This window comes from Carcharhinus amblyrhynchos, unplaced genomic scaffold, assembly GCF_965287045.1.
Source record: "Carcharhinus amblyrhynchos unplaced genomic scaffold, sCarAmb.v2.hapA chromosome_291, whole genome shotgun sequence".
Classification (NCBI taxonomy): domain Eukaryota; kingdom Metazoa; phylum Chordata; class Chondrichthyes; order Carcharhiniformes; family Carcharhinidae; genus Carcharhinus; species Carcharhinus amblyrhynchos.
Genome location: NW_027650031.1, coordinates 34,203 through 56,753, shown reverse-complemented (window position 1 = coordinate 56,753; position 22,551 = coordinate 34,203). Strand labels below are relative to the sequence as shown.

The 22,551-nt window shown below is 52.7% G+C and overlaps 1 protein-coding gene across 1 annotated transcript in view; it reads right to left on the bottom strand.

Annotated features, from left to right (window-relative positions):
• The window catches only part of LOC145339025 (bridge-like lipid transfer protein family member 2), a 60,798-nt gene that overhangs the window by 5,356 nt on the left and 32,891 nt on the right, over nucleotides 1-22,551 (bottom strand). The window contains exons 20-31 of the mRNA XM_080183451.1: nucleotides 21,279-21,436; nucleotides 19,197-19,403; nucleotides 17,726-17,825; nucleotides 15,802-15,981; nucleotides 14,183-14,304; nucleotides 12,955-13,110; nucleotides 12,460-12,581; nucleotides 11,268-11,448; nucleotides 9,486-9,572; nucleotides 4,440-4,550; nucleotides 1,670-1,808; nucleotides 1,293-1,426 (exon numbers count right to left, since the gene is read on the bottom strand). Of these exons, the coding sequence (XP_080039577.1) occupies nucleotides 1,293-1,426; nucleotides 1,670-1,808; nucleotides 4,440-4,550; nucleotides 9,486-9,572; nucleotides 11,268-11,448; nucleotides 12,460-12,581; nucleotides 12,955-13,110; nucleotides 14,183-14,304; nucleotides 15,802-15,981; nucleotides 17,726-17,825; nucleotides 19,197-19,403; nucleotides 21,279-21,436 (1,697 nt within the window). The remainder of the gene's footprint in view (nucleotides 1-1,292; nucleotides 1,427-1,669; nucleotides 1,809-4,439; nucleotides 4,551-9,485; nucleotides 9,573-11,267; nucleotides 11,449-12,459; nucleotides 12,582-12,954; nucleotides 13,111-14,182; nucleotides 14,305-15,801; nucleotides 15,982-17,725; nucleotides 17,826-19,196; nucleotides 19,404-21,278; nucleotides 21,437-22,551) is intronic.

Sequence of the window (22,551 nt, the reverse complement as noted above, 5' to 3'; positions counted from 1 at the left end):
TTCCTGATTGGCTGGGCAACTAACGAGGGAAATCTGCATTAAACCTTATGAGGAGGGAGTGAGAACTTCCAGAGTTTCCTGCTCTCCGGTGACAGACCCACCCCCGCCCTATCAGGTCACTCCATGCCCCACCCCGAAAGCTGTGCAGGTTAGGTGGATTGGCCATGCTAAATTGCTGCTTAGGTGTCAGGGGGACTAGCTAGGGTAAATGCATGGGGTTATAGGGATAGGGCCTGGGTGAGATTGTGGTCATTGCAGACTTGATGGGCTGAATGGTTTCCTTCTGCACTGCAGGGATTCTATGAGTGTGGAACAATCCCATTGCCTCCAATTCACACAGGCCACTCTGGTGAGTAAATGATAGAAGATCATAGATGGAAACCTTAATTCTGTCCTAGGGGCTGAAAGCCCAGTGGAGATGGGAATTCTGGCAGGATTTTGGGATGTGGTGCCTTTGGCCCCAGTTGCTGAAGCCAGTCAGAGTGTGAGAGGCTCAGTCTGGGCCACTCATTAGCCCTTGGACCCTAGGGAGCTGAGGCTTCTCCAAGTTGGGAGACTGGGGGAATCCCTGTTGCCTGGGTTCTAACGTCAACAACAGTAACTCACTCCTCAGAGCAAATCACCGGAAAAACAAAAACAGAAACTGGTGGAAATACTCAGCAGGTCTGTGGAGAGAGAAACATGGAGTTAATGTTTCAGATGTGTGACCTTCCATCATTTATACAACATCTTCACAAAGTAAAACCTCCCAGGAGCAATCACCAGAGTGATTCCAGTCCAAAAGCTTGGTCTGAGTGGAGAGAGAGGGATAGTGGGATTTAGAGAGGGATAGTGGGATTCAGAGAGGGATAGTGGGATTCAGAGAGGGATAGTGGGATTTAGGGAGAGAATTCCAGAGCTTGGGACCCAGGCAGCTGAAGGAATGGTTGCAAATGATGGAGCAATTAAAATTGGGATTGTTCAGGAGGCTGGAACTAGAGGAGATCAGAGATCTGGGAGGGTTATGAGGTTGAAGGAGATTACAGAGATAGGGAGGGGTGAGGACATGGATGGGATATGAAAAGAAGGATGAGAATTTTACAACTGAGGCATTGCTGGACTGGGAACCAGCGTAGTTCAAGTGGGCTGCCTTTGTGGATGGAGGAACTTCATAGCCCCTAAACTGCCATCCACTGACCTCCCTGTGCCCCTCTTCCTCTGGCCAGTGAAGCCACCTACCCACCACCAAACAGAACAGGCACATAGCTCCTTCCAGAACATCTCAAATCACCTCACAGGGGAAGCTGGCCTACCTCGGGAAGCTTCCTGAAGGATCTTCTTACTCCCGAACCCCTGTTTAGTCCAGCAGAGACTCCTTTGGCAGATCCCAGGGTAACAGATTCCTCCGACACCATCAGCTGACGGGATTTTACGTTGACGGGGATCCCTGCTCCACACAATAAACAGGCCTCGTATCAAAACCAGCACAGGGCACCAACACACAGGGACCAACAACTCCGATATACACGCACTCACCCGCCCCGCGATGCCCACGCATTCACCTGCCCTGCGACGCCCGTGTACTCACACCAACCGCCCCCCCCAAGCCCCAGCACCCTCGAACACTCACCCTTACTCCTTCCTGGCCCCCCACCCCCCGCTGTGTTCTCCAAGAGCTCGCCAGCTTTACCTGTTGTCACCAGTTTGGATTTATCTTCCTCGTCCGCTCCCGATTCATCCTCTTCCACATTCCGCCCGGGAAAGAAGAATCCCATCATCCGTCTGAAGAACTGGATGGTCAACTGGATGGTCAACGGGACAACATTCACCTGAAACCCGGGTCAGAGGGTGTTCGTCAGAGGAGACAGACACTCCGACCCCGACCCCAACCTCACTGCCATCGGGCTGACTGTCCACTATCCTGACCCCACCCCCCTGCTGTTTCACTGCCACCCCAACCCTGTCCCCCATCTCTCTGCCACTCTGACCCCACCCCCCTGCTGTCTCTCTGCCACTCTGACCCCACCCCCCCGCTGTCTCTCTGCCACTCTGACCCCACCCCCCCGCTGTCTCCCTGCCACTCTGACCCCAACCCCCCGCTGTCTCCCTGCCACTCTGACCCCACCCCCCCGCTGTCTCTCTGCCACTCTGACCCCACCCCCCCGCTGTCTCTCCGCTACTCTGACCCCACCCCCCCGCTGTCTCCCTGCTACTCTGACCCCACCCCCCCGCTGTCTCTCTGCCACTCTGACCCCAACCCCCCGCTGTCTCCCTGCCACTCTGACCCCACCCCCCCGCTGTCTCTCTGCCACTCTGACCCCACCCCCCCGCTGTCTCTCCGCTACTCTGACCCCACCCCCCCGCTGTCTCCCTGCTACTCTGACCCCACCCCCCCGCTGTCTCTCTGCCACTCTGACCCCACCCCCCCGCTGTCTCCCTGCCACTCTGACCCCACCCCCCCGCTGTCTCCCTGCCACTCTGACCCCACCCCCCCGCTGTCTCTCTGCCACTCTGACCCCACCCCCCCGCTGTCTCTCTGCCACTCTGACCCCACCCCCCCGCTGTCTCCCTGCCACTCTGACCCCACCCCCCCGCTGTCTCCCTGCCACTCTGACCCCACCCCCCCGCTGTCTCTCTGCCACTCTGACCCCACCCCCCCGCTGTCTCCCTGCCACTCTGACCCCACCCCCCCGCTGTCTCTCTGCCACTCTGACCCCACCCCCCCGCTGTCTCCCTGCCACTCTGTCCCCACCCCCCCCGCTGTCTCCCTGCTACTCTGACCCCACCCCCCGCTGTCTCCCTGCCACTCTGACCCCACCCCCCCGCTGTCTCCCTGCCACTCTGACCCCACCCCCCCGCTGTCTCCCTGCCACTCTGACCCCACCCCCCCGCTGTCTCCCTGCCACTCTGACCCCACCCCCCGCTGTCTCCCTGCTACTCTGACCCCACCCCCCCGCTGTCTCCCTGCCACTCTGACCCCACCCCCCGCTGTCTCCCTGCTACTCTGACCCCACCCCCCCGCTGTCTCCCTGCCACTCTGACCCCACCCCCCCGCTGTCTCCCTGCTACTCTGACCCCACCCCCTCGCTGTCTCCCTGCTACTCTGACCCCACCCCCCTGCTGTCTCCCTGCCACTCTGACCCCACCCCCTCGCTGTCTCCCTGCTACTCTGACCCCACCCCCTCGCTGTCTCCCTGCTACTCTGACCCCACCCCCCTGCTGTCTCCCTGCTACTCTGACCCCACCCCCCTGCTGTCTCCCTGCCACTCTGACCCCACCCCCTCGCTGTCTCCCTGCTACTCTGACCCCACCCCCCTGCTGTCTCCCTGCTACTCTGACCCCACCCCCCTGCTGTCTCCCTGCCACTCTGACCCCACCCCCTCGCTGTCTCCCTGCCACTCTGACCCCACCCCCCCGCTGTCTCCCTGCTATCACCAGCCAATATTCTCTCCTTGTTCAGGATCTCGCTGGCATTTTCCCAGCAGCCAGTAGTCCTGCCTAACCCTGAGACACACTCTCCAGCCCCTCTCCACTCTGAGGTGTTCACCAAAAAGCAGAAACAACTTCAAAAATAAGAATCTGAGTGATGGAGAAGGTCAAAGAGATTCCAGTAAATAGATGCATGAGTCACTAAAAACAACACAAAGCAAATTCTAAAGGAATGAAATTGTGTTAAACTTGAGCTCTTCACTCAGTGGTTAGCCGGTGGAAGTCGCTACCACAGGAAGTGGATGGAACAGCTTTGGTATTTTCAAATGGAACGTAGACAAGTACATGAGAGAGAAGGGGATAGAAAGGTAAAGTGAGATGGGGAGATAGAATGGGAGGGAGACTTGGACAGAGAATGGTTGGGCTGCATGCTCTGTTTCTGCTCTGGAACGGAATAGGATGGAGTGTGCAGGCCGAAGGGTTTAGGGTGAAGTTTATGGAGGGGGTGAGGGGAGCTGGGGAACATTGGAATCAGCCAGATAAAGCAGCACAGTCTGAGCACCGCACGATTCCAGCGGTGATAAAACCAGGGGTGTGGATTGGGAGGGTCATCACTGAAACAGCTTCCCCTCCCAGATACCAGGGGAAGGTGAGAGATTATTTGGTCAATCTATCCACAACAGGCTGCAGCTGGGATTCTGACTGTATCCTAACTTGCACCAAATCCATTTCACCCATCACCCTGTGCCCACTGAGCTACATTTTCATCTACGTGCTCAAATCCCTCCATCATCTCCCTCCTCTCTGACCACCAACAACCCTCCAATTCTGGCTCTTGAACGTATCAAATTTTAATTGCCCCACCGTTAGCAAAACTAAATGCTGTGTGTGTGTGTGTGAGACACTGGGTGGGAGTGGGTTCTACAGTGACACAATCTGTTTTTACTCTCTGCAATTCCGAGATTCCGTGACCACTGGATCACAGATTGCAATTGGTTCCCACGCGACTCCAGTGATGAGTTAAAACTTACCTCAAAGTGCTCCTTCACGGAGATCCCACCCACGGGTGGCCGGACCTTGCTGAAGATTCTCAGAGCAAGTTGCCGGGCTGACTGAGAGAGATTCTGAGGCCGTAACACCACCTGTAGAAAACACACACTACCCTGAGAATGCAATCCATCTGGGCCTTAACATCTCATATTTCAGTGTGAAACAGCCAAGTTAACCAACTAATAAACCAGAGAGATAAAGAAAGTAATAAGGTAATGATGTTCAGATACGTGCGTGAAACATGCATGAAACAAACATACTACAAACACGCAGAAACACAGACACATACCAAAACACACACAGACACCGACACACACACACACACACAGATACAGAGAGACACATAGAGACAGAGGGCCTGATTTTACCAATCAGAAGCTAAGGGCCGGATCCGGACATAAAACGGATCCGAGCCCGGAATCCTTGTTCCAGCGCGCCCATACACTTTTTGCCAGCTCTGATCAGTCTGCGGCATGCACTGTTCAAAAAAATCTGAAAGAGCGCACCCAGGAGCGAAAGACAAAGTAAGAAGTCTCACAACACCAGGTAAGAAAACGGCTAATGTTACGCCGTTGTTTAAGAAGGGTGCCAGGCAAAAGGCAGGGAATTATAGGCCGGTTAGTTTAACGTCTGTTGTGGGTAAAATGTTAGAATCCGTCATTAAGGAGGAAATTGCGAGGCATCTTGAAGGGAATTGCTTGATAGAGCAGATGCAGCACGGTTTCATTAAAGGGAAGTCGTGTCTGACAAATTTACTGGAGTTCTATGAGGATGTGTCTAGGGCGGTCGATAGAGGAGAGCCGGTGGATGTGGTCTTTCTAGATTTTCAGAAGGCGTTTGACAAAGTACCTCACAAGAGGTTATTGCAGAAGGTCAGGGGACTTGGAGTTGGGGGTAGGGTGTTAGCGTGGATAGAGGATTGGTTGTCAAATAGGAGGCAGAGAGTGGGGGTCAACGGGTGCTATTCGGATTGGCGGATGGTGACTAGTGGAGTGCCCCAGGGGTCGGTGCTGGGGCCTCAGCTTTTTACCATTTATATAGATGATCTGGAGGAGGGAACCGAGTGTAGGGTGTCGAAATTTGCGGATGACACCAAGATTGGGGGAACGGCAAATTGTGCGGAGGGTGTGGAGAGTCTGCAGAAGGATCTAGATAGGCTGGGCGAATGGGCCAGGAAATGGCAAATGGAATTTAATGTTGGCAAGTGTGAGGTGGTCCACTTTGGTAGGAAGAATGGTAGGAAGGACTATTACTTACGGGGCGAAAAACTGCAGCAGGCGACGGTCCAGAGGGACCTCGGGGTCCTTGTGCATGAGTCGCAAAAACCCAGCTTGCAGGTGCAGCAGGTGGTCAGGAAGGCGAATGGGATGCTGGCCTTCATAGCGAAGGGGATTGAATATAAAAGTAGGGAGGTCTTGCTGCAGCTGTATAGGGCATTGGTGAGGCCGCAGCTGGAGTACTGTGTGCAGTTCTGGGCGCTGCACCTGCGCAAAGATATTTTGGCCTTGGAGGGAGTGGAGAGGGCTGGAAAGTGGAACTGAGCCACGACAGATCAGCCATGATCTTATTGAATGGCGGGGCAGGCTCGAAGGGCCAGATGGCCTACTCCTGCTCCTATTTCTTATGTTCTTATAGTCCAACAAGTTTATTATAAATAATATAATAACTGTTGTGAGACTTCTTACTGTGTTTACCCCAGTCCAACACTGGCATCTCCACATCGCAAAAGACTAAAACAGCAGAGGAAGGGAGTGGGGGGGGCACGCAATCGGAACCCCCCCCCCCCCGAAAGGCAGAGCCCTCAGCGGAGCACACCTCCAATCTACCTCGATCTCCCTCCACCATCCTTCTGACCTGCACTGGTTGGACAACCTGCAGCACCACCCTGACCTTCTGCTGGAGGAGGGGGGTGGGCTCGGATGGATCTCTGGTTGAGGGGGGGGTGGGGTTTGGACATTCTCCCAAGTCCATCCTCCTCCACATCCCCACCCCCCCTCCACACCCCAACCAGACGTCCATCTGAGCCTGTCCCCCTCCTCTGGCAGACACCAGCGGAAGGTCAGGAAGATGCTGCAGGCTGTCCAACCAGTGCAGGTCAGAAGGATGGTGGAGGGAGATCGAGGTAGGTTGGGGTGTGCTCAGCCGAGGGGGGCTGTCTCCCAGGGGGGTGGGGGGGTCTGCCAGGGTGCTTAGCTGGGGGTCTGCGAAGGGTGTTTGAGGAGGACGAGCTTCAGAGGCTCCCCTGCAGAACAGGAATCTGCTTCGGATTTTTATTCTGCAGGTGGATAACAGCACGGATCCAGAACGGATCCAAAGGCGGTAAAGTGGGATTTGGCAGGAGAGTTCGGCGTGCGGTTCATTAAATCAATTTAAATACAAGCTAATGTATTTAAATCATCGGACCGCCCGATTGGGGCGCAGACTGGATCCACACCCAAATTGGGTGTCGGTAAAGGCGCGATCTGCTCAGTTTCGGGTGCAGATCGTGTTACAGGCCCGACCCTGAATTTACCGCGATTTTGTGCCTGAAAACAGGTGCGAATTTTTGGTAAAATCGGGCCCAGAGAGAGGCACACACAGACACAGATGCAGACACACACACACAGACACAGACGCAGAGGCACACACAGACGCAGATGAGATATTGGTTGACTCTCCACTTCCTGATCTCACAGTAACTGAAGCATTCTCTGAGCCAGTGGCTCAGATCAGCAGAGATTGGAGGGGGTCTTCCTGTTTTCTGAAGCTCAGTATCACACGAGAATGGAAAGAACAGCTCCACTCAATTCCCTGAGGAACCCACAACTGATTCACTATCTCTGTGAAGTACAGTCTAAAATGATCTACACCAGGTCACCTCGACTGCTCATTTCTCCTCACCTCAAGACTTTTCCTCTACATCTGCTCAAAGAAACTTCCTCATTTCAACATCAACAGGTGTAAAATCATCATCCTCTTTCTCCCTCTAATCTTCCTTCACTCATCTCCTTCAGTAAGTTCTCCTGCTTAGAAACACCAGCCCTAATTACTTACCTTTTAGAATCATAGAATCCCTATAGTCAGAAGGAGGCCATTTGGCCCATTGAGTCCACATGGACAACAATCCCACTCAGTCCTTATTCCAGTAACTCCACATATTTACTCTGCTAATCCCCTGACACTAGGATCAATTTAGCATGGCCAATCACCCTAACCCGCATATCTTTGGGACTGTGGGAGGAAACCGGAGTATCCGGAGGAAACTCACACAGACATGGGGAGAACATGCAAACTCTATACAGACAGTGGTCCGAGCCGGGAATCGATCCCGAGTCCCTGGCGCTGTGAGGCAGCAGCACTAACCACTGTACCACGGTGTCACCTTTTGTTGATGATATTCACTAATGATCGTTCCCTGTCCATCGCCATCATTAACTTCATTGCAGTGTTAACGTAATCTTTACTTCTAACTAATAGATAAACTTTACTTTATCATGGGTCGGTCAGTGCATCCATCGGTGGGTGGGTGTGTGGGTGGAGGGGCGTCAGTGGGTGTGTCCATCCCATTGAATCCTTTAATCATCTGATGAATGTAATTTGCTAAATTCCAGGCATTATAGTTTGAGTTTGTTTTGAGCACAGGCCTGTTCAGATTGTAATGGAGTTGTTGCTGCAGTAATCAGCCCCTAGATAATAACAGTGAGTGTTCTTCCAGTCATTCACTGCATGGGAACATTCTCTCAGCTCCTCACACAGTTGGCTTGTCGTTGTATCATCGGGGCTCTCTGCTTACCTTGTACATGGAGCTTGTACAGGGAGTTGTGTACACGGTGCTGTGTTGCTCGGGGCTCTCTGCTTACCTTGTACAGGGAGTTGTGTACACGGTGCTGTGTTGCTCGGGGCTCTCTGCTTACCTTGTACATGGAGTTGTGTACATGGTGCTGTGTTGCTCGGGGCTCCCTGTTTACCTTGTACAGGGAGTTGTGTACATGGTGCTGTGTTGCTCGGGGCTCTCTGTTTACCTTGTACATGGAGTTGTGTACATGGTGCTGTGTTGCTCGGGGCTCTCTGCTTACCTTGTACATGGAGTTGTGTACATGGTGCTGTGTTGCTCGGGGCTCTCTGCTTACCTTGTACATGGAGTTGTGTACATGGTGCTGTGTTGCTCGGGGCTCTCTGTTTACCTTGTACAGGGAGTTGTGTACATGGTGCTGTGTTGCTCGGGGCTCTCTGCTTACCTTGTACATGGAGTTGTGTACATGGTGCTGTGTTGCTCGGGGCTCTCTGTTTACCTTGTACATGGAGTTGTGTACATGGTGCTGTGTTGCTCGGGGCTCTCTGCTTACCTTGTACATGGAGTTGTGTACATGGTGCTGTGTTGCTCGGGGCTCTCTGCTTACCTTGTACATGGAGTTGTGTACATGGTGCTGTGTTGCTCGGGGCTCTCTGCTTACCTTGTACATGGAGTTGTGTACATGGTGCTGTGTTGCTCGGGGCTCCCTGTTTACCTTGTACATGGAGTTGTGTACATGGTGCTGTGTTGCTCGGGGCTCTCTGCTTACCTTGTACATGGAGTTGTGTACATGGTGCTGTGTTGCTCGGGGCTCCCTGTTTACCTTGTACAGGGAGTTGTGTACATGGTGCTGTGTTGCTCGGGGCTCTCTGCTTACCTTGTACATGGAGTTGTGTACATGGTGCTGTGTTGCTCGGGGCTCTCTGCTTACCTTGTACATGGAGTTGTGTACATGGTGCTGTGTTGCTCGGGGCTCTCTGTTTACCTTGTACATGGAGTTGTGTACATGGTGCTGTGTTGCTCGGGGCTCTCTGCTTACCTTGTACATGGAGTTGTGTACATGGTACTGTGTTGCTCGGGGCTCTCTGCTTACCTTGTACATGGAGTTGTGTACATGGTACTGTGTTGCTTGGGGCTCTCTGCTTACCTTGTACAGGGAGTTGTGTACATGGTGCTGTGTTGCTCGGGGCTCTCTGCTTACCTTGTACAGGGAGTTGTGTACATGGTATTGTGTTGCTCGGGGCTCTCTGCTTACCTTGTACATGGAACTTGGGAGCAGGTTGTTCATGGTGAAAGCCCCCAGTTCCAGCAGGTGCTCTGCTGTGTCATCCGATTTATTCACCTGTAGGAAAAGGTCGCACTCAGTCACTGGTTGATGGAGCCCGAGTGGACAGACCCCCACATATCCACCCTGAACCACCCTGCCCCAACACACACACACACACCCCTGTGACCAGCCTGATCTCCCCCCTTCCTCGATCGGCCTTGATAAACAAGGCTCAGTGAAACAGGTCCCCCTGGGTGATGTGTGTGTAGGACAGTTACTGCAACCTCCCTTGTAATCAGTGATGGGTAGAAGGTGAGGGGGTGAATTTAGGGGGGTCGGGTTCAGCTGTCAAATAGGGCTTAGAATTCTGGGACTGATGGGCCCGTATTATCCTAATAATCCTGATATTTATATATTGGAAACCCGTCACTGTGAGTGTCCTAGGTTCCCAGTCCCCCCGAATATTCTCCAGCTGACCCCCACACATTTGGTCTCCAATTCCACCCCATCCCCCCATCACCCAGATTTGATGAGGTTCCCCACAGGAAGCTATTGCAGAAGATACAGAGGTGTGGGATTGAGGGTGATTTAGTGATTTGAATCAGAAATTGGCTAGCTGTAAGAAGACAGAGGGTGGCTGTTGATGGGAAATGTTCATCCTGGAGTTCAGTTACTAGTGGTGTACCGCAAGGATCTGTTTTGGGGCCACTGCTGTTTCTCATTTTTATAAATTACCTGGATGAGGGTGTAGAAGGATGGGTTAGTAAATTTGCGGATGACACTAAAGTTGGTGGAGTTGTGGACAGTGTGGAAAGATGTTGCAGGTTACAGAGGGACATAGATAAGCTGCAGAGCTGGGCTGAGAGATGGCAAATGGAGTTTAATGTGGAAAAGTGTGAGATGATTCACTTTGGAAGGAGTAACAGGAATACAGAGTACTGGGCTAATGGTAAGATACTTAGTAGTGTGGATGAGCAGAGAGATCTCGGTGTCCATGTGCATAGATCCCTGTAAGTTGGCACCCAGGTTGATAGAGTTAAGAAGACGGCGTACGGTGTGTTAGCTTTTATTGGGAGAGGGATTGAGTTTCGGAGACATGAGGTCATGTTGCAGCTGTACAAAACTCTGGTGTAGCCGCACTAGGAGTATTGCGTACAGTTCTGGTCAAAGCATTATAGGAAGGATGTGGAAGCATTGGAAAGGGTGCAGAGGAGATTTACCAGGATGTTGCCTGGTACGGTGGGAAGGTCTTATGAGGAAAGGCTGAGGGACTTCAGGTTGTTTTCGTTAGAGAAAAGAAGGTTAAGAGGTGACTTAACAGAGGCATATAAGGTGATCAGAGGATTAGATAGGGTGGGCAGTGAGAGCCTTTTTCCTTGGATGGAGATGGCTAACACGAGGGGACATAACTTTAAATTGAGGGGTGATAGATAAAGGATGGATGTCAGAGGTAGAGCAGTAAGGGCGTGGAATACCCTGCCTGCAACAGTAGTGGACTTGCCAACTTTAAAAGCATTTAAATGGCCACTGGATAAACATATGGATGATATTGGAATAGTGTAGGTTAGATGGGCTTTAGATTGGTTTCACAGGTCAGCACAACATCGAGGGCCGAAGGGCCTGTACTGCGCTGTACTGTTCTATGTTCTAGGTTTCCAGCTTCCCCTCCACCCAGGTCTCCAACTTCCCCCTCCACCCCCATCCAGGCCTCCAACTCCCCCCCCCCACCCCCCAACTCAGGTCTCTGGCTCCCCCCGCCGGTTGTATTACCTTGCTGTACAGGAATCTCTGCAGCTCCAGCTCAGCAATGCCAAGCTGCCCATCCTCCTCTGTCAGCCTCCAGCGTGCCTGGGCAAAGTAAATCTCCGTGCGCCTCACCACACTAACATCCTCCTGCTGCTTACGCAGCTCTAACTTGTTGGCTCGTTGCAGCTGGAAATCCTTGAAGCATCTGAAAGGCACAGGGTCATGGGGTCAGACAGGGTCACAAAGGGTCAGGAAAGGTCACGGGAGAGAACACGGGGGGGGGAAACGAGATCCTGTCACATGGCACAAGATGCAGGAGCTGCTGATAGTGTTAATGGGATCTTGCTGTGCACAAATTGGCCTTTACCTCTCTTACAGCTGAGGAGGTATTTAGTAAAGTATATTTATGTTTCCAAAAGCAACTCCACATCAAAAAGTCTTTCAAAGTCTGTACAATCCTTTGGGACATCCTGAGATTGTGAAGAGGGAAATAGGATTCTTACTTTCAGATGGAAAGTGGCAGCCAATCAGCACTCAGCTAGCTCCCACAAACGGCAATGTGAGAATGATCCGATATTGTGTTTTCCGTGACGGTGACTGAGGGATAAACTATCGGCCGGGACACTGGAGAGAACTGCCCCCACCCCGTCAAAAGAATGGCCCTGCAATCGTTGACATCCGTCTGCATGACGAGGTGATGCATCGGAAAGGTAGTATCTGTGACACTGCAGCATTCCTGCTGTACTGCACGGAAACTCAGCCTTGATCACTGAACTCAAACCCTGGAGGGAGACTGGAACTTGGAACTGTGTGCGTCAGGGAGAGAGAGAGAGAGAGAGAGAGAGAGAGCTACCAACTGAGACACGGCTGATACACAAACTCCCCCGGGACTGACAGGAATTACCAAACAGTGGGGAAGTCAGTGGCTAGTGCGGAACTCAGTACACAGAACTGGGGTCACGTACAGGATTGTGCAATGGGCCAGTATAGTCAGTGTAACTGATTATGTAATAGGTTCAGTACACATGACTGGGTCAGCGTAACGGGACTGCGGAAGGGGGTCTGTGTAATGGGATTGTGGAAGGGGGAGCCAGTGCAATGGGGTCAGTGTCACAGGGATGGTGTGACGGAGTCGGCACAACGTGACAATATAATGAGGCCAGTGGAATGGAGAGCCAGTTAAATCCAGCAGTGAGTGAGGGAACTCTGCACTTGCCTGATGAGGATATTAAGCTCCTCGCTCTTGGCCTGAAGATCCATCTTTTCCTGGTTTAACCGTGTCTGGAGTTCCTGGCTCTGTTTCAGCAGCACGTTGGTCCGGCTGTCATCCTGTAGAGACTTGAAAAAAAACAATAATCTTCAGCCAACACATCACAAATCCCAGAATAACAGTGAGGGTCAGTGGGTTACACGCACATCCCAAAATCAGTAGGTCCAGAGGTGGATTCTCACTCAGTGGGGCAGGGCGCGGCGTCCCCGGGGGCAGGGTGTGATGTCATTGGTGTGGAACACCTTTGCAGGCAGGATGTGATGTCATTGGGGCAGGATGTGATGTCATTGATGGGCCCCACTGATGAAGGTGAGCGCGGGGCCCCACAAAGTGTAAGTCCACCACCCAGTGCATTTACATCCTTGAAGACTGACGTTGTAGACAATGAGTTGGGACAGGGACAGGGACGGTGTTAATGCTGACTGTCAGAGGCTCGGTTACCTTCACAATCAGGTAGATCTGTTTCTCAAGTTGCCGAATGCGGGTGACATGCTTCCTCACTGCGTCCTGAAGATGCAGGATGCTGTTCCTCTGTTCCTCGGGATTGCTGGAAATCTCCAGCTGGAAACGGACCCTCTGTTTCCGCTCACTGTGTTCCTGCAAATGCACAAAGGATACAGAAACCTCAGCATAGTGACCTCAGCAGCATCAGCCCTCCCTCCCCACACACACTGACTCTCTCTGGGGTACAGGTCCCACACACACTGACTCTCACTGGGGTACGGGTCCCACACACACACTGACTCTCACTGGGGTACGGGTCCCACACACACTGACTCTCACTGGGGTACGGGTCCCACACACACTGACTCTCACTGGGGTACGGGTCTCACACACACTGACTCTCACTGGGGTACGGGTCCCACACACACTGACCCTCACTGGGGTACGGGTCTCACACACACTGACTCTCACTGGGGTACGGGTCCCACACACACTGACTCTCACTGGGGTACGGGTCCCACACACACTGACTCTCACTGGGGTACGGGTCCCACACACACTGACCCTCACTGGGGTACGGGTCTCACACACACTGACTCTCACTGGGGTACGGGTCCCACACACACACTGACTCTCACTGGGGTACGGGTCCCACACACACTGACTCTCACTGGGGTACGGGTCCCACACACACTGACTCTCACTGGGGTACGGGTCCCACACACACTGACTCTCACTGGGGTACGGGTCCCACACACACTGACTCTCACTGGGGTACGGGTCCCACACACACTGACTCCCACTGGGGTAGGGGTCCCACACACACTGACTCTCACTGGGGTACGGGTCCTACACACACTGACTCTCACTGGGGTACGGGTCCCACACACACTGACTCTCACTGGGGTACGGGTCCCACACACACTGACTCTCACTGGGGTACGGGTCCCACACACACTGACTCTCACTGGGGTACGGGTCCCACACACACTGACTCTCACTGGGGGAGGTGGGGGTGGGTGTTGGGTACTGTATTAGGCAATATGTAGCCCTGCATTCACTCAGCTAACACTGTTGGCATGGACAGTCTGTCTCAGCAATTAACAGTGCTGATCACAGGGATCATTCCTGGTACACACACACAGGAGTTAACCATCATGGACACACACACACACACAGTCCAGGAATGAACGGTACAGAGTTAGCACTCTCTGCGGTGACGTACTTTACGTTTTGGTTCCACCAGCAGCAGCAGGTTATTTACAATGTCCAGGATCATGGCATACTGGACTGGGTTGGTGGATATCTCAAGGTCGTGATGGATCAAGGTGAACGTGTCCACAGCACCTAAATTCAGAGAAAACAGAACACAAATAAAGAGAGACTAGTACATTGAGACAAGGAGAGAGAATCACTGGTTGCTCACTGCCTGGCTGCCATGCTGAGGGTGGGAGCCCAGCCTGTGTGTCTGACTGGGAGAGTGGGGAAACTGATATCACCAATCCCAAGCTCGGGGAGATTACTGCATACATTCACCTCCCGGTCTCCTCTCCTACGAGACACTGGGGAACCAACTGTGTTTTATGACAATCCCAGTTTCTTTTGTAACCACCCTCAGTAACTGGGATTGATTTGCTGCGGTTTATTCGGGTTGTGTAACTATCCTCCATTCAGCTGAAGGTTTAATCCTTCTGTGCTCAGAAAACTCAGCTGTCACTGTTCACTCCATCTATCGCCCATCCCTCGTTCTCCTGGGAGGGTGGCAATGGGCTACCTTCCTGAATGGGTATAATACAACTGACTAACTTGTGTGGCCATTTCAGAGGGCAGCTGAGAGCTGGTCACCTTGCTGTGAGTCTGTGGTCAGACTGGGTAAGCATGGCAGATTTCCTTCCCTAAAGGATGTTAGTGAACCAGATGGGTTTTTATGAAGCAGCTTCAAGGCCACGCTTCCCAAAACCTCAGTTCCAATTCTGCCTCCAACAAATGTGTGATTTGAGCACATCTTTTCCGCATTACATAGAATTTACAACACAGAGGGTTTCTGTTTCATGTTCCTCCCACCCCCTGTTCATCTCATCCTGTCACTATATCATAGAATCCCTACGATGCAGAAAGAGACCAGTCGACCCATTGAGTCTGCACCGACTCTCTCTAAAAGAGTACCTTGCCCAGGCCAGGACCTTTCCCCTGCCCTATCCCCTCAACCCCACACATTTACCATGGCAAATCCCCTGAAACTAAACATCTTGGGACACTAAGGGGCAATTTAGCATGGCCAATCCACCTAACCTGCACATCTTCGAGGCAGCTTCCCTATCTCGACAGAATTCTGTGCAGTTCCTCTTTGAAAGTGACCAGCTACTCCCCACATCCAGCACCTGCATCCAGTGTCAATCGTATACCATCTCTACAAGAGTGCGACAGAAATGTTCCTGTTCTAAATTTGCAACATGCCTTATATCGCTCATTTATATGAATGATTTCTAGGCTGGCACAGATCCGGGTTCAATTCCCGTCTTGGGTCACTGTCTACGTGGAGTCTGCACGTTCTCCCCGTGTCTGCGTGGGTTTCCTCCGGATGCCCCAGTTTCCTCCCACATTCCAAAGATGTGCAGGTTAGGTGGATTGACGGTGCTAAATTGTCCCTTAGTATTAGAGCAACTAGCTAGGGTAAATGTATGGGGTTATGGGGTTAGGGCTTGGGTGGGATTGTGGTCAATGCAGGCTTGATGGGCTGAATGGCCCCCTTTTGCATTGTAGGGATTGTATGACCCTATTGTAGTCTGCAGGCTTTAGCCTGAGTATATAATCCCCTGCAAATGCCTCAGCACTCACACCCACCGTTTTGTTTCTTCAGCAAATCCTCTTTCTGGTCCTCCTGAATCTCGGGTGGTTTGATCTGTGTTGCCAGCTCGGGCTCGATATCGTGGCTGTAACTAACATAGTACATCCGGCAGCTGCAGCGAGAGATAATCCGCTGAACCTGCTGTGTCTGGTGGCCCTGGGCTGGCAGATTCCAGTCTGAACAGAAACAAGAAAGCAAGTTTCAATCAAGCTGTGACCTCATAATTCCCAATTACACCTCACTGGGTAAAGGGTTTCATCCCTGTGTTTGTGCATGGGAATGTAACTCAATGTTCGCACTCCCAGGATAGATACAGTACAGGGTTAGATACAGACTGAAACTCCATCTACACTGTCCCTCATCAAACACTCCCAGGACAGGTACAGCACGGGGTTAGACACAGAGTAAAGCTCCCTCTACACTGTCCCCATCAAACACTCCCAGGACAGGTACGGCACGGGGTTAGATACAGAGTAAAGCTCCCTCCACACTGTCCCCCCATCAAACACTCCCAGGACAGATACAGCACAGGGTTAGATACAGAGTAAAGCTCCCTCTACACTGTCCCCATCAAACACTCCCAGGACAGGTACGGCACGGGGTTAGATACAGAATATGACATAACACGCCAGTTTATCTATTTTTAGTGATGTTGTTTGAGAAATAAATTTTGCCTGAGAGAGAGGGACAGCAGTGCCTTGTCTTTTCCAACACTGGCCTTGTTATAATTTATATCCACCCAGAGTGCCGATGGGGCCTGAAAGATGACACCTACTAAAATGTAACACTCCCTCAGCACTGACCCTCTGACAGCGCGGCACTCCCTCAGCACTGATCCTCTGAAAGTGCGGCACTCCCTCAGCACTGACCCTCTGGCAGTGCGGCGCTCCCTCAGTACTGACCCTCTGACAGTGTGGCGCTCCCTCAGCACTGATCCTCTGACAGTGTGGCGCTCCCTCAGCACTGACCCTCTGACAGTGCGGCACTCCCTCAGCACTGACCCTCTGACAGTGAGGCACTCCCTCAGCACTGACCCTCTGACAGTGCGGCACTCCCTCAGCACTGACCCTCTGACAGTGCGGCACTCCCTCGGCACTGACCCTCTGACAGTGCGGCACTCCCTCGGCACTGACCCTCTGACAGTGCGGCACTCCCTCGGCACTGACCCTCTGACAGTGCGGCACTCCCTCGGCACTGACCCTCTGACAGTGCGGCACTCCCTCGGCACTGACCCTCTGACAGTGCGGCACTCCCTCGGCACTGACCCTCTGACAGTGCGGCACTCCCTCGGCACTGACCCTCTGACAGTGCGGCACTCCCTCGGCACTGACCCTCTGACAGTGCGGCACTCCCTCTGCACTGACCCTCTGACAGTGCGGCACTCCCTCAGCACTGACCCTCTGACAGTGCGGCACTCCCTCAGCACTGACCCTCTGACAGTGCGGCACTCCCTCAGTACTGTACTGGGAGTGGCAACTTAGGTTCTGTGCTGAAATCCCTGGACTGGGATTTTTCCTTCTTCTTTTATTAGATGAGGGCCTCTCTGGCTTGGCTAGCATTTATTGCCCATTGCTAACATGCCCATGAGAATGTGGGGGTGAGCTGCCTTCTTCAACCGCTGTAGTCCTTGCGTGTGAGTCACCCTCAGCGCAGTCCAGGATGGAGTTGCAGGTCCTGAATGTGGAATCTCTCAGATCAGGAGCAAGTGTCTGCCATAGAGCCGGAGTGGGTGCCTGACACTGGCTCTGTGTCTGCAGGCTTAGGAAGCTCAGTTAGCTGTTGGAGACAATGTGGTGTTGTTATGATTTGGATAGTGGCTGGGGGATCAGAGTTTTGGTCTGCCTGACATGGCTCGATGCTGCACTGCTCCAGCTCGCTGCCTCCCCCACCCCCCACCCCCCAGAGACTGTTTGCTCTTACCTGTGGTAGTGCTGACCATCCCACCCACAGCCTGTCCACTCTCCATCAGCTCTGCCACTGAGTCCAGGTTACGCGACCGATGTTCCTCAATGTTCTTGACCTGAAGGGACATGTCATAGCGTCAGGAACGGAATTGCACTGTCCCTGCTCTGGGTAGTCAGGGACGAGCTTCAAGCAGCAACTTTACCAGGAATGCCCCTATCACAGAGTCAGAGAGGTTTACAGTATGGAAACAGGCCCTTTGGCCCAACTTCTCCATGCCGCCCCTTCTTTTTAAACCACTAAGTTAATCCCAATTGCCTGCGTTTGGCCCATATCCCTCAATATCCATCTTACCCATGTAACTGTCTAAATGCTTTTTAAAAGGCAAAATTGTACCCACCTCTACCACTACCTCTGGCAGCTTGTTCCAGACACTCACCAGAGGCCCGCATCTGTGTTAAAAAATTGCCCCTTTTGTATCTCTTCCCCTCTCACCTTAGACCTATGCCCTCTAGTTTTAGACTCCCCTATCTTTGGGAAAAGATATTGACTATCTAGCTGATCTAGGCCCCTCATTATTTTATAGACCTCTATAAGATCACCCCTCAGCTCCTACACTCCAGAGAAATAGGTCCCAATCCATCCAACCTCTCCTTATAACTCAAACTATCAAGTCCCGGTAGCATCCTAGTAAATCTTTTCTGCTCTCTTTCTAGTTTAATAATATCCTTTCTGTAATAGGATGACCAGAACTGTACACAGTTGCACACTGTACACTGAACCAGTGAAAGAGGGACTGACCTCCCCACTGTCCAGAGAGCACCGCTCTACAGGGGCATCACATGCAGAGGGACTGGGCCATTTTGCGATGATCTTTGTGGCTCAATAGCTGAACTACAAACACTCCTTGTGTGGGAGCAGGCTTGAACCATTGGGTGGCACAGTAGCACAGTGGTTAGCACTGCTGCTAGGTTCCATTCCTGGCTTGAATCACTGTCTGTGTGGAGTCTGCATGTTCTCCCTGTGTCTGTGTGTGTTTCTTCCGGGTGCTCTGGTTTCCTCCCAGTCTGAGAGACGTGCTGGTTAGGGTGCATTGACCTGAACAGGTGCCAGAGTGTGGCGACTAGGGGAATTTCACAGTAACTTCATTGCAGTGTTAATGTAAACCATACTTGTGATATTAGTAAATAAACTTTATTATTTTACACTAGCATTATATATAAAACAACAACTTGCATTTAGGTGGCATTTTTAACGCAGTAAAACATCTCGAGATGCTTCACAGAGGCAATGATCAAACACAGTTTGACAATGAGTCATATAATGAGGTAACAGGGCAGGTGATCAAAAACCTGGCCAAAAGGGGAAAGTTTTGAGAAGCGTTTTAAAGGAGAGAGAGAGAGGCTTGGAGTCTCAGCGAGAGTATTCCCAGGAACAGACCAGGCCCCCTGGGAATGACAATGATGGAGGAGATGACCACTGAACTCACCTCTAACCATAGCTGACACTGCTCCTTCTCCGCAGGGTTGGTTTCCATGGTAGCGAAGTACTGCATGCCATCCAGCAGACAGGTCCAGGTAGTTTTCTGTTTGAGAGTGTCGCTGTACCAGGCCGGGTGGTGCAGGCACTGCAGCAGCTGGGCCTTGGTGGCACTGACAAAAACACAGCCCACAGTCTCTGCACCTCGTAGCATCACCTAACGGCAGAGAGAGAGAGAGAGAGCGCAGTCAGAGGGCAGGCAGAATGAGAGAGAGGAAGAAAGAGTGAGAGTGATGGTGGGAGGAGAAGAAAAGGAAGCAAGGGAGGAGAGAGAGGGGGAGAGAGAAGGGGGGGTGATAGGGAGAGAGAGGGGGGGTGATAGGGAGAGAGAGGGGGGGTGATAGGGAGAGGGGGGGGTGATAGGGAGAGAGAAGGGGGGGTGATAGGGAGAGAGAGGGGGGGGTGATAGGGAGAGAGAAGGGGGGGTGATAGGGAGAGAGAAGGGGGGGTGATAGGGAGAGAGAGGGGGGGTTTGATGGGGAGAGAGAAGGGGGTTTGATGGGGAGAGAGAAGGGGGTTTGATGGGGAGAGAGAAGGGGGGTTTGATGGGGAGAGAGAAGGGGGTTTGATGGGGAGAGAGAAGGGGGTTTGATGGGGAGAGAGAAGGGGGTTTGATGGGGAGAGAGAAGGGGGGGTGATAGGGAGAGAGAAGGGGGGGGTGATAGGGAGAGAGAAGGGGGGGTGATAGGGAGAGAGAAGGGGGGGTGATAGGGAGAGAGAAGGGGGGGGTGATAGGGAGAGAGAAGGGGGGGGTGATAGGGAGAGAGAAGGGGGGGTGATAGGGAGAGAGAAGGGGGGGTGATAGGGAGAGAGAGGGGGGGTTTGATGGGGAGAGAGAAGGGGGTTTGATGGGGAGAGAGAAGGGGGTTTGATGGGGAGAGAGAAGGGGGGTTTGATGGGGAGAGAGAAGGGGGTTTGATGGGGAGAGAGAAGGGGGTTTGATGGGGAGAGAGAAGGGGGTTTGATGGGGAGAGAGAAGGGGGTTTGATGGGGAGAGAGAAGGGGGGGTGATAGGGAGAGAGGGGGGGGGTGATAGGGAGAGAGAAGGGGGGGTGATAGGGAGAGAGAGGGGGGGTGATAGGGAGAGAGAAGGGGGGGTGATAGGGAGAGAGAGGGGGGGTGATAGGGAGAGAGAAGGGGGTTTGATGGGGAGAGAGAAGGGGGTTTGATGGGGAGAGAGAAGGGGGTTTGATGGGGAGAGAGAAGGGGGTTTGATGGGGAGAGAGAAGGGGGTTTGATGTGGAGAGCGAAGGGGGGGTGATAGGGAGAGCGAAGGGGGGGTGATAGGGAGAGAGAAGGGGGGGTGATAGGGAGAGAGAAGGGGGGGTGATAGGGAGAGAGAGGGGGGGTGATAGGGAGAGAGAAGGGGGGGGTGATAGGGAGAGAGAAGGGGGGGGTGATAGGGAGAGAGAAGGGGGGGGTGATAGGGAGAGAGAAGGGGGGGGTGATAGGGAGAGAGAAGGGGGGGTGATAGGGAGAGAGAAGGGGGGGGTGATAGGGAGAGAGAAGGGGGGGGTGATAGGGAGAGAGAAGGGGGGGTGATAGGGAGAGAGAAGGGGGGGTGATAGGGAGAGAGAAGGGGGTTTGATGGGGAGAGAGAACGGGGGGGTGATAGGGAGAGAGAAGGGGGGGTGATAGGGAGAGAGAAGGGGGGGTGATAGGGAGAGAGAAGGGGGGGGTGATAGGGAGAGAGGCTGATTGTCTTTTTAACAGCAACACAGAGGGGAAAAAAGGGAAAAGGGAAGTGAGGGAAGGAGAGTTGTGGGAGGGAGAGCATCAGGCGAGAGGAGAGAGTGAGGAAGGGGAAGTGCGGATGGGTGGGGGGGGGGAAGAGCGGATGGGTTGGGGGGGGGGAAGAGAATGAGTGGGAGGAAGGGGTCAGACGGGGGTGGGGGGTGGGGCATGGAGCACAATTTCCAGCCCCCCGGTGTTTCCTGGTTTAATCAGTGCTGGGCAGTTGCTGCTGTAACTGGCTGGAAGAGTCAGGATTTACTTTGTAATATTAAACGTTCCCCTCAGCTCCCTGCATTACCTGGGAGTTCACCAGTTCAATCAGCCAGTTCCGGTTGATCACATCGTCTGTTTGACACGCTGCGCTCCCGTACAACTGATCACACACTCCGGAATCTTCCTCTGTGAAAACCACAAACCTGTCCGTCTCTTCAATCAGCTTCTGTAACATGGAGGCACCTGCAACAGAGGCAGAGAGGACACCACATGAGGAATCTTCACTGAATCCCTGCAGTGTAGGAGGCCATTCAGCCCATTGTGTCCACACCAAATCTCTGAAAGACCATCCCACCCAGGCCGATAACCCACCCTATCCCCATAACCCCACACATTTCCCACGGCTAATCCCCCTAACCTACACATCCCGGACACCAAAGGACAATTTAGCACGGCCAATCCACCTATTTTTCGGACAGTGGGAGGAAACTGGAATACCTGGAGGAAACCCACGTAGACACGGGGAGAATGTGCAAACTCTGCATAGTGACCCAAGGCGGGAATTGAACCCAGGTCCCTGGCGCTGTGAGGCAGTTGTGCTAATCATTGTGCCACCCCTTTCATGGAAGGCTGACATTTATATAGCGCCTATCACCACCTCAGGACATCCCAAAGCACTTTACAGCCAATGAAATACCTCTGCGGTGCGGGCATTGTTGTAATGTAGGAAACGTAGAAGCTGGGTTTTGCACAGCAAGATCCCACAAGCAGTAATGTGATAGTGATCAGGTGATCTGTTTTTTCATGATGTTGGTTGAGATGTAAATATTGATCAGGGCACTGGTGAGAACGTACTGGACATGGGATCCTTTACATCAACCTGAGAGTGCAGACAGCACACCTCTGACAATACAGCAACACCCCCCCACCCCCCTGTACTGCACTGTCAGACCAGGAGTCTGGACTCCTGTCTCTGGAGGGACTGGAAGCCATGGCCTTCTGTCTATGAGGTGTGTGTGTTAACCTTTGAGCCACAGATGATGCAGTTATGTTCTGGTGAGAATGTGTATGAGGTAGATAGAGAAGAGGAAAGGGTTAAAATTGGGATGTGTAACTAGAAATCAGTTGAGGGATAAACTGGTTATGGAAAGGGCCTGAGGCGATGGCGACAAGCCTCACCCAAACTAATGATCACCCTAAAGAAACTGCGAATCGGTAACTGTGGATCTGGCATCGGAGGGCAGGGCCCTATCAATTGGCCTTTTGTCTTTGAAAGTAATCTAATCAGAAACTTTAATAGCCATGTCCTTACGTGGCTATCGCCTCTTGTTCTTGAAAGTAATCTAATCAAAATGTAA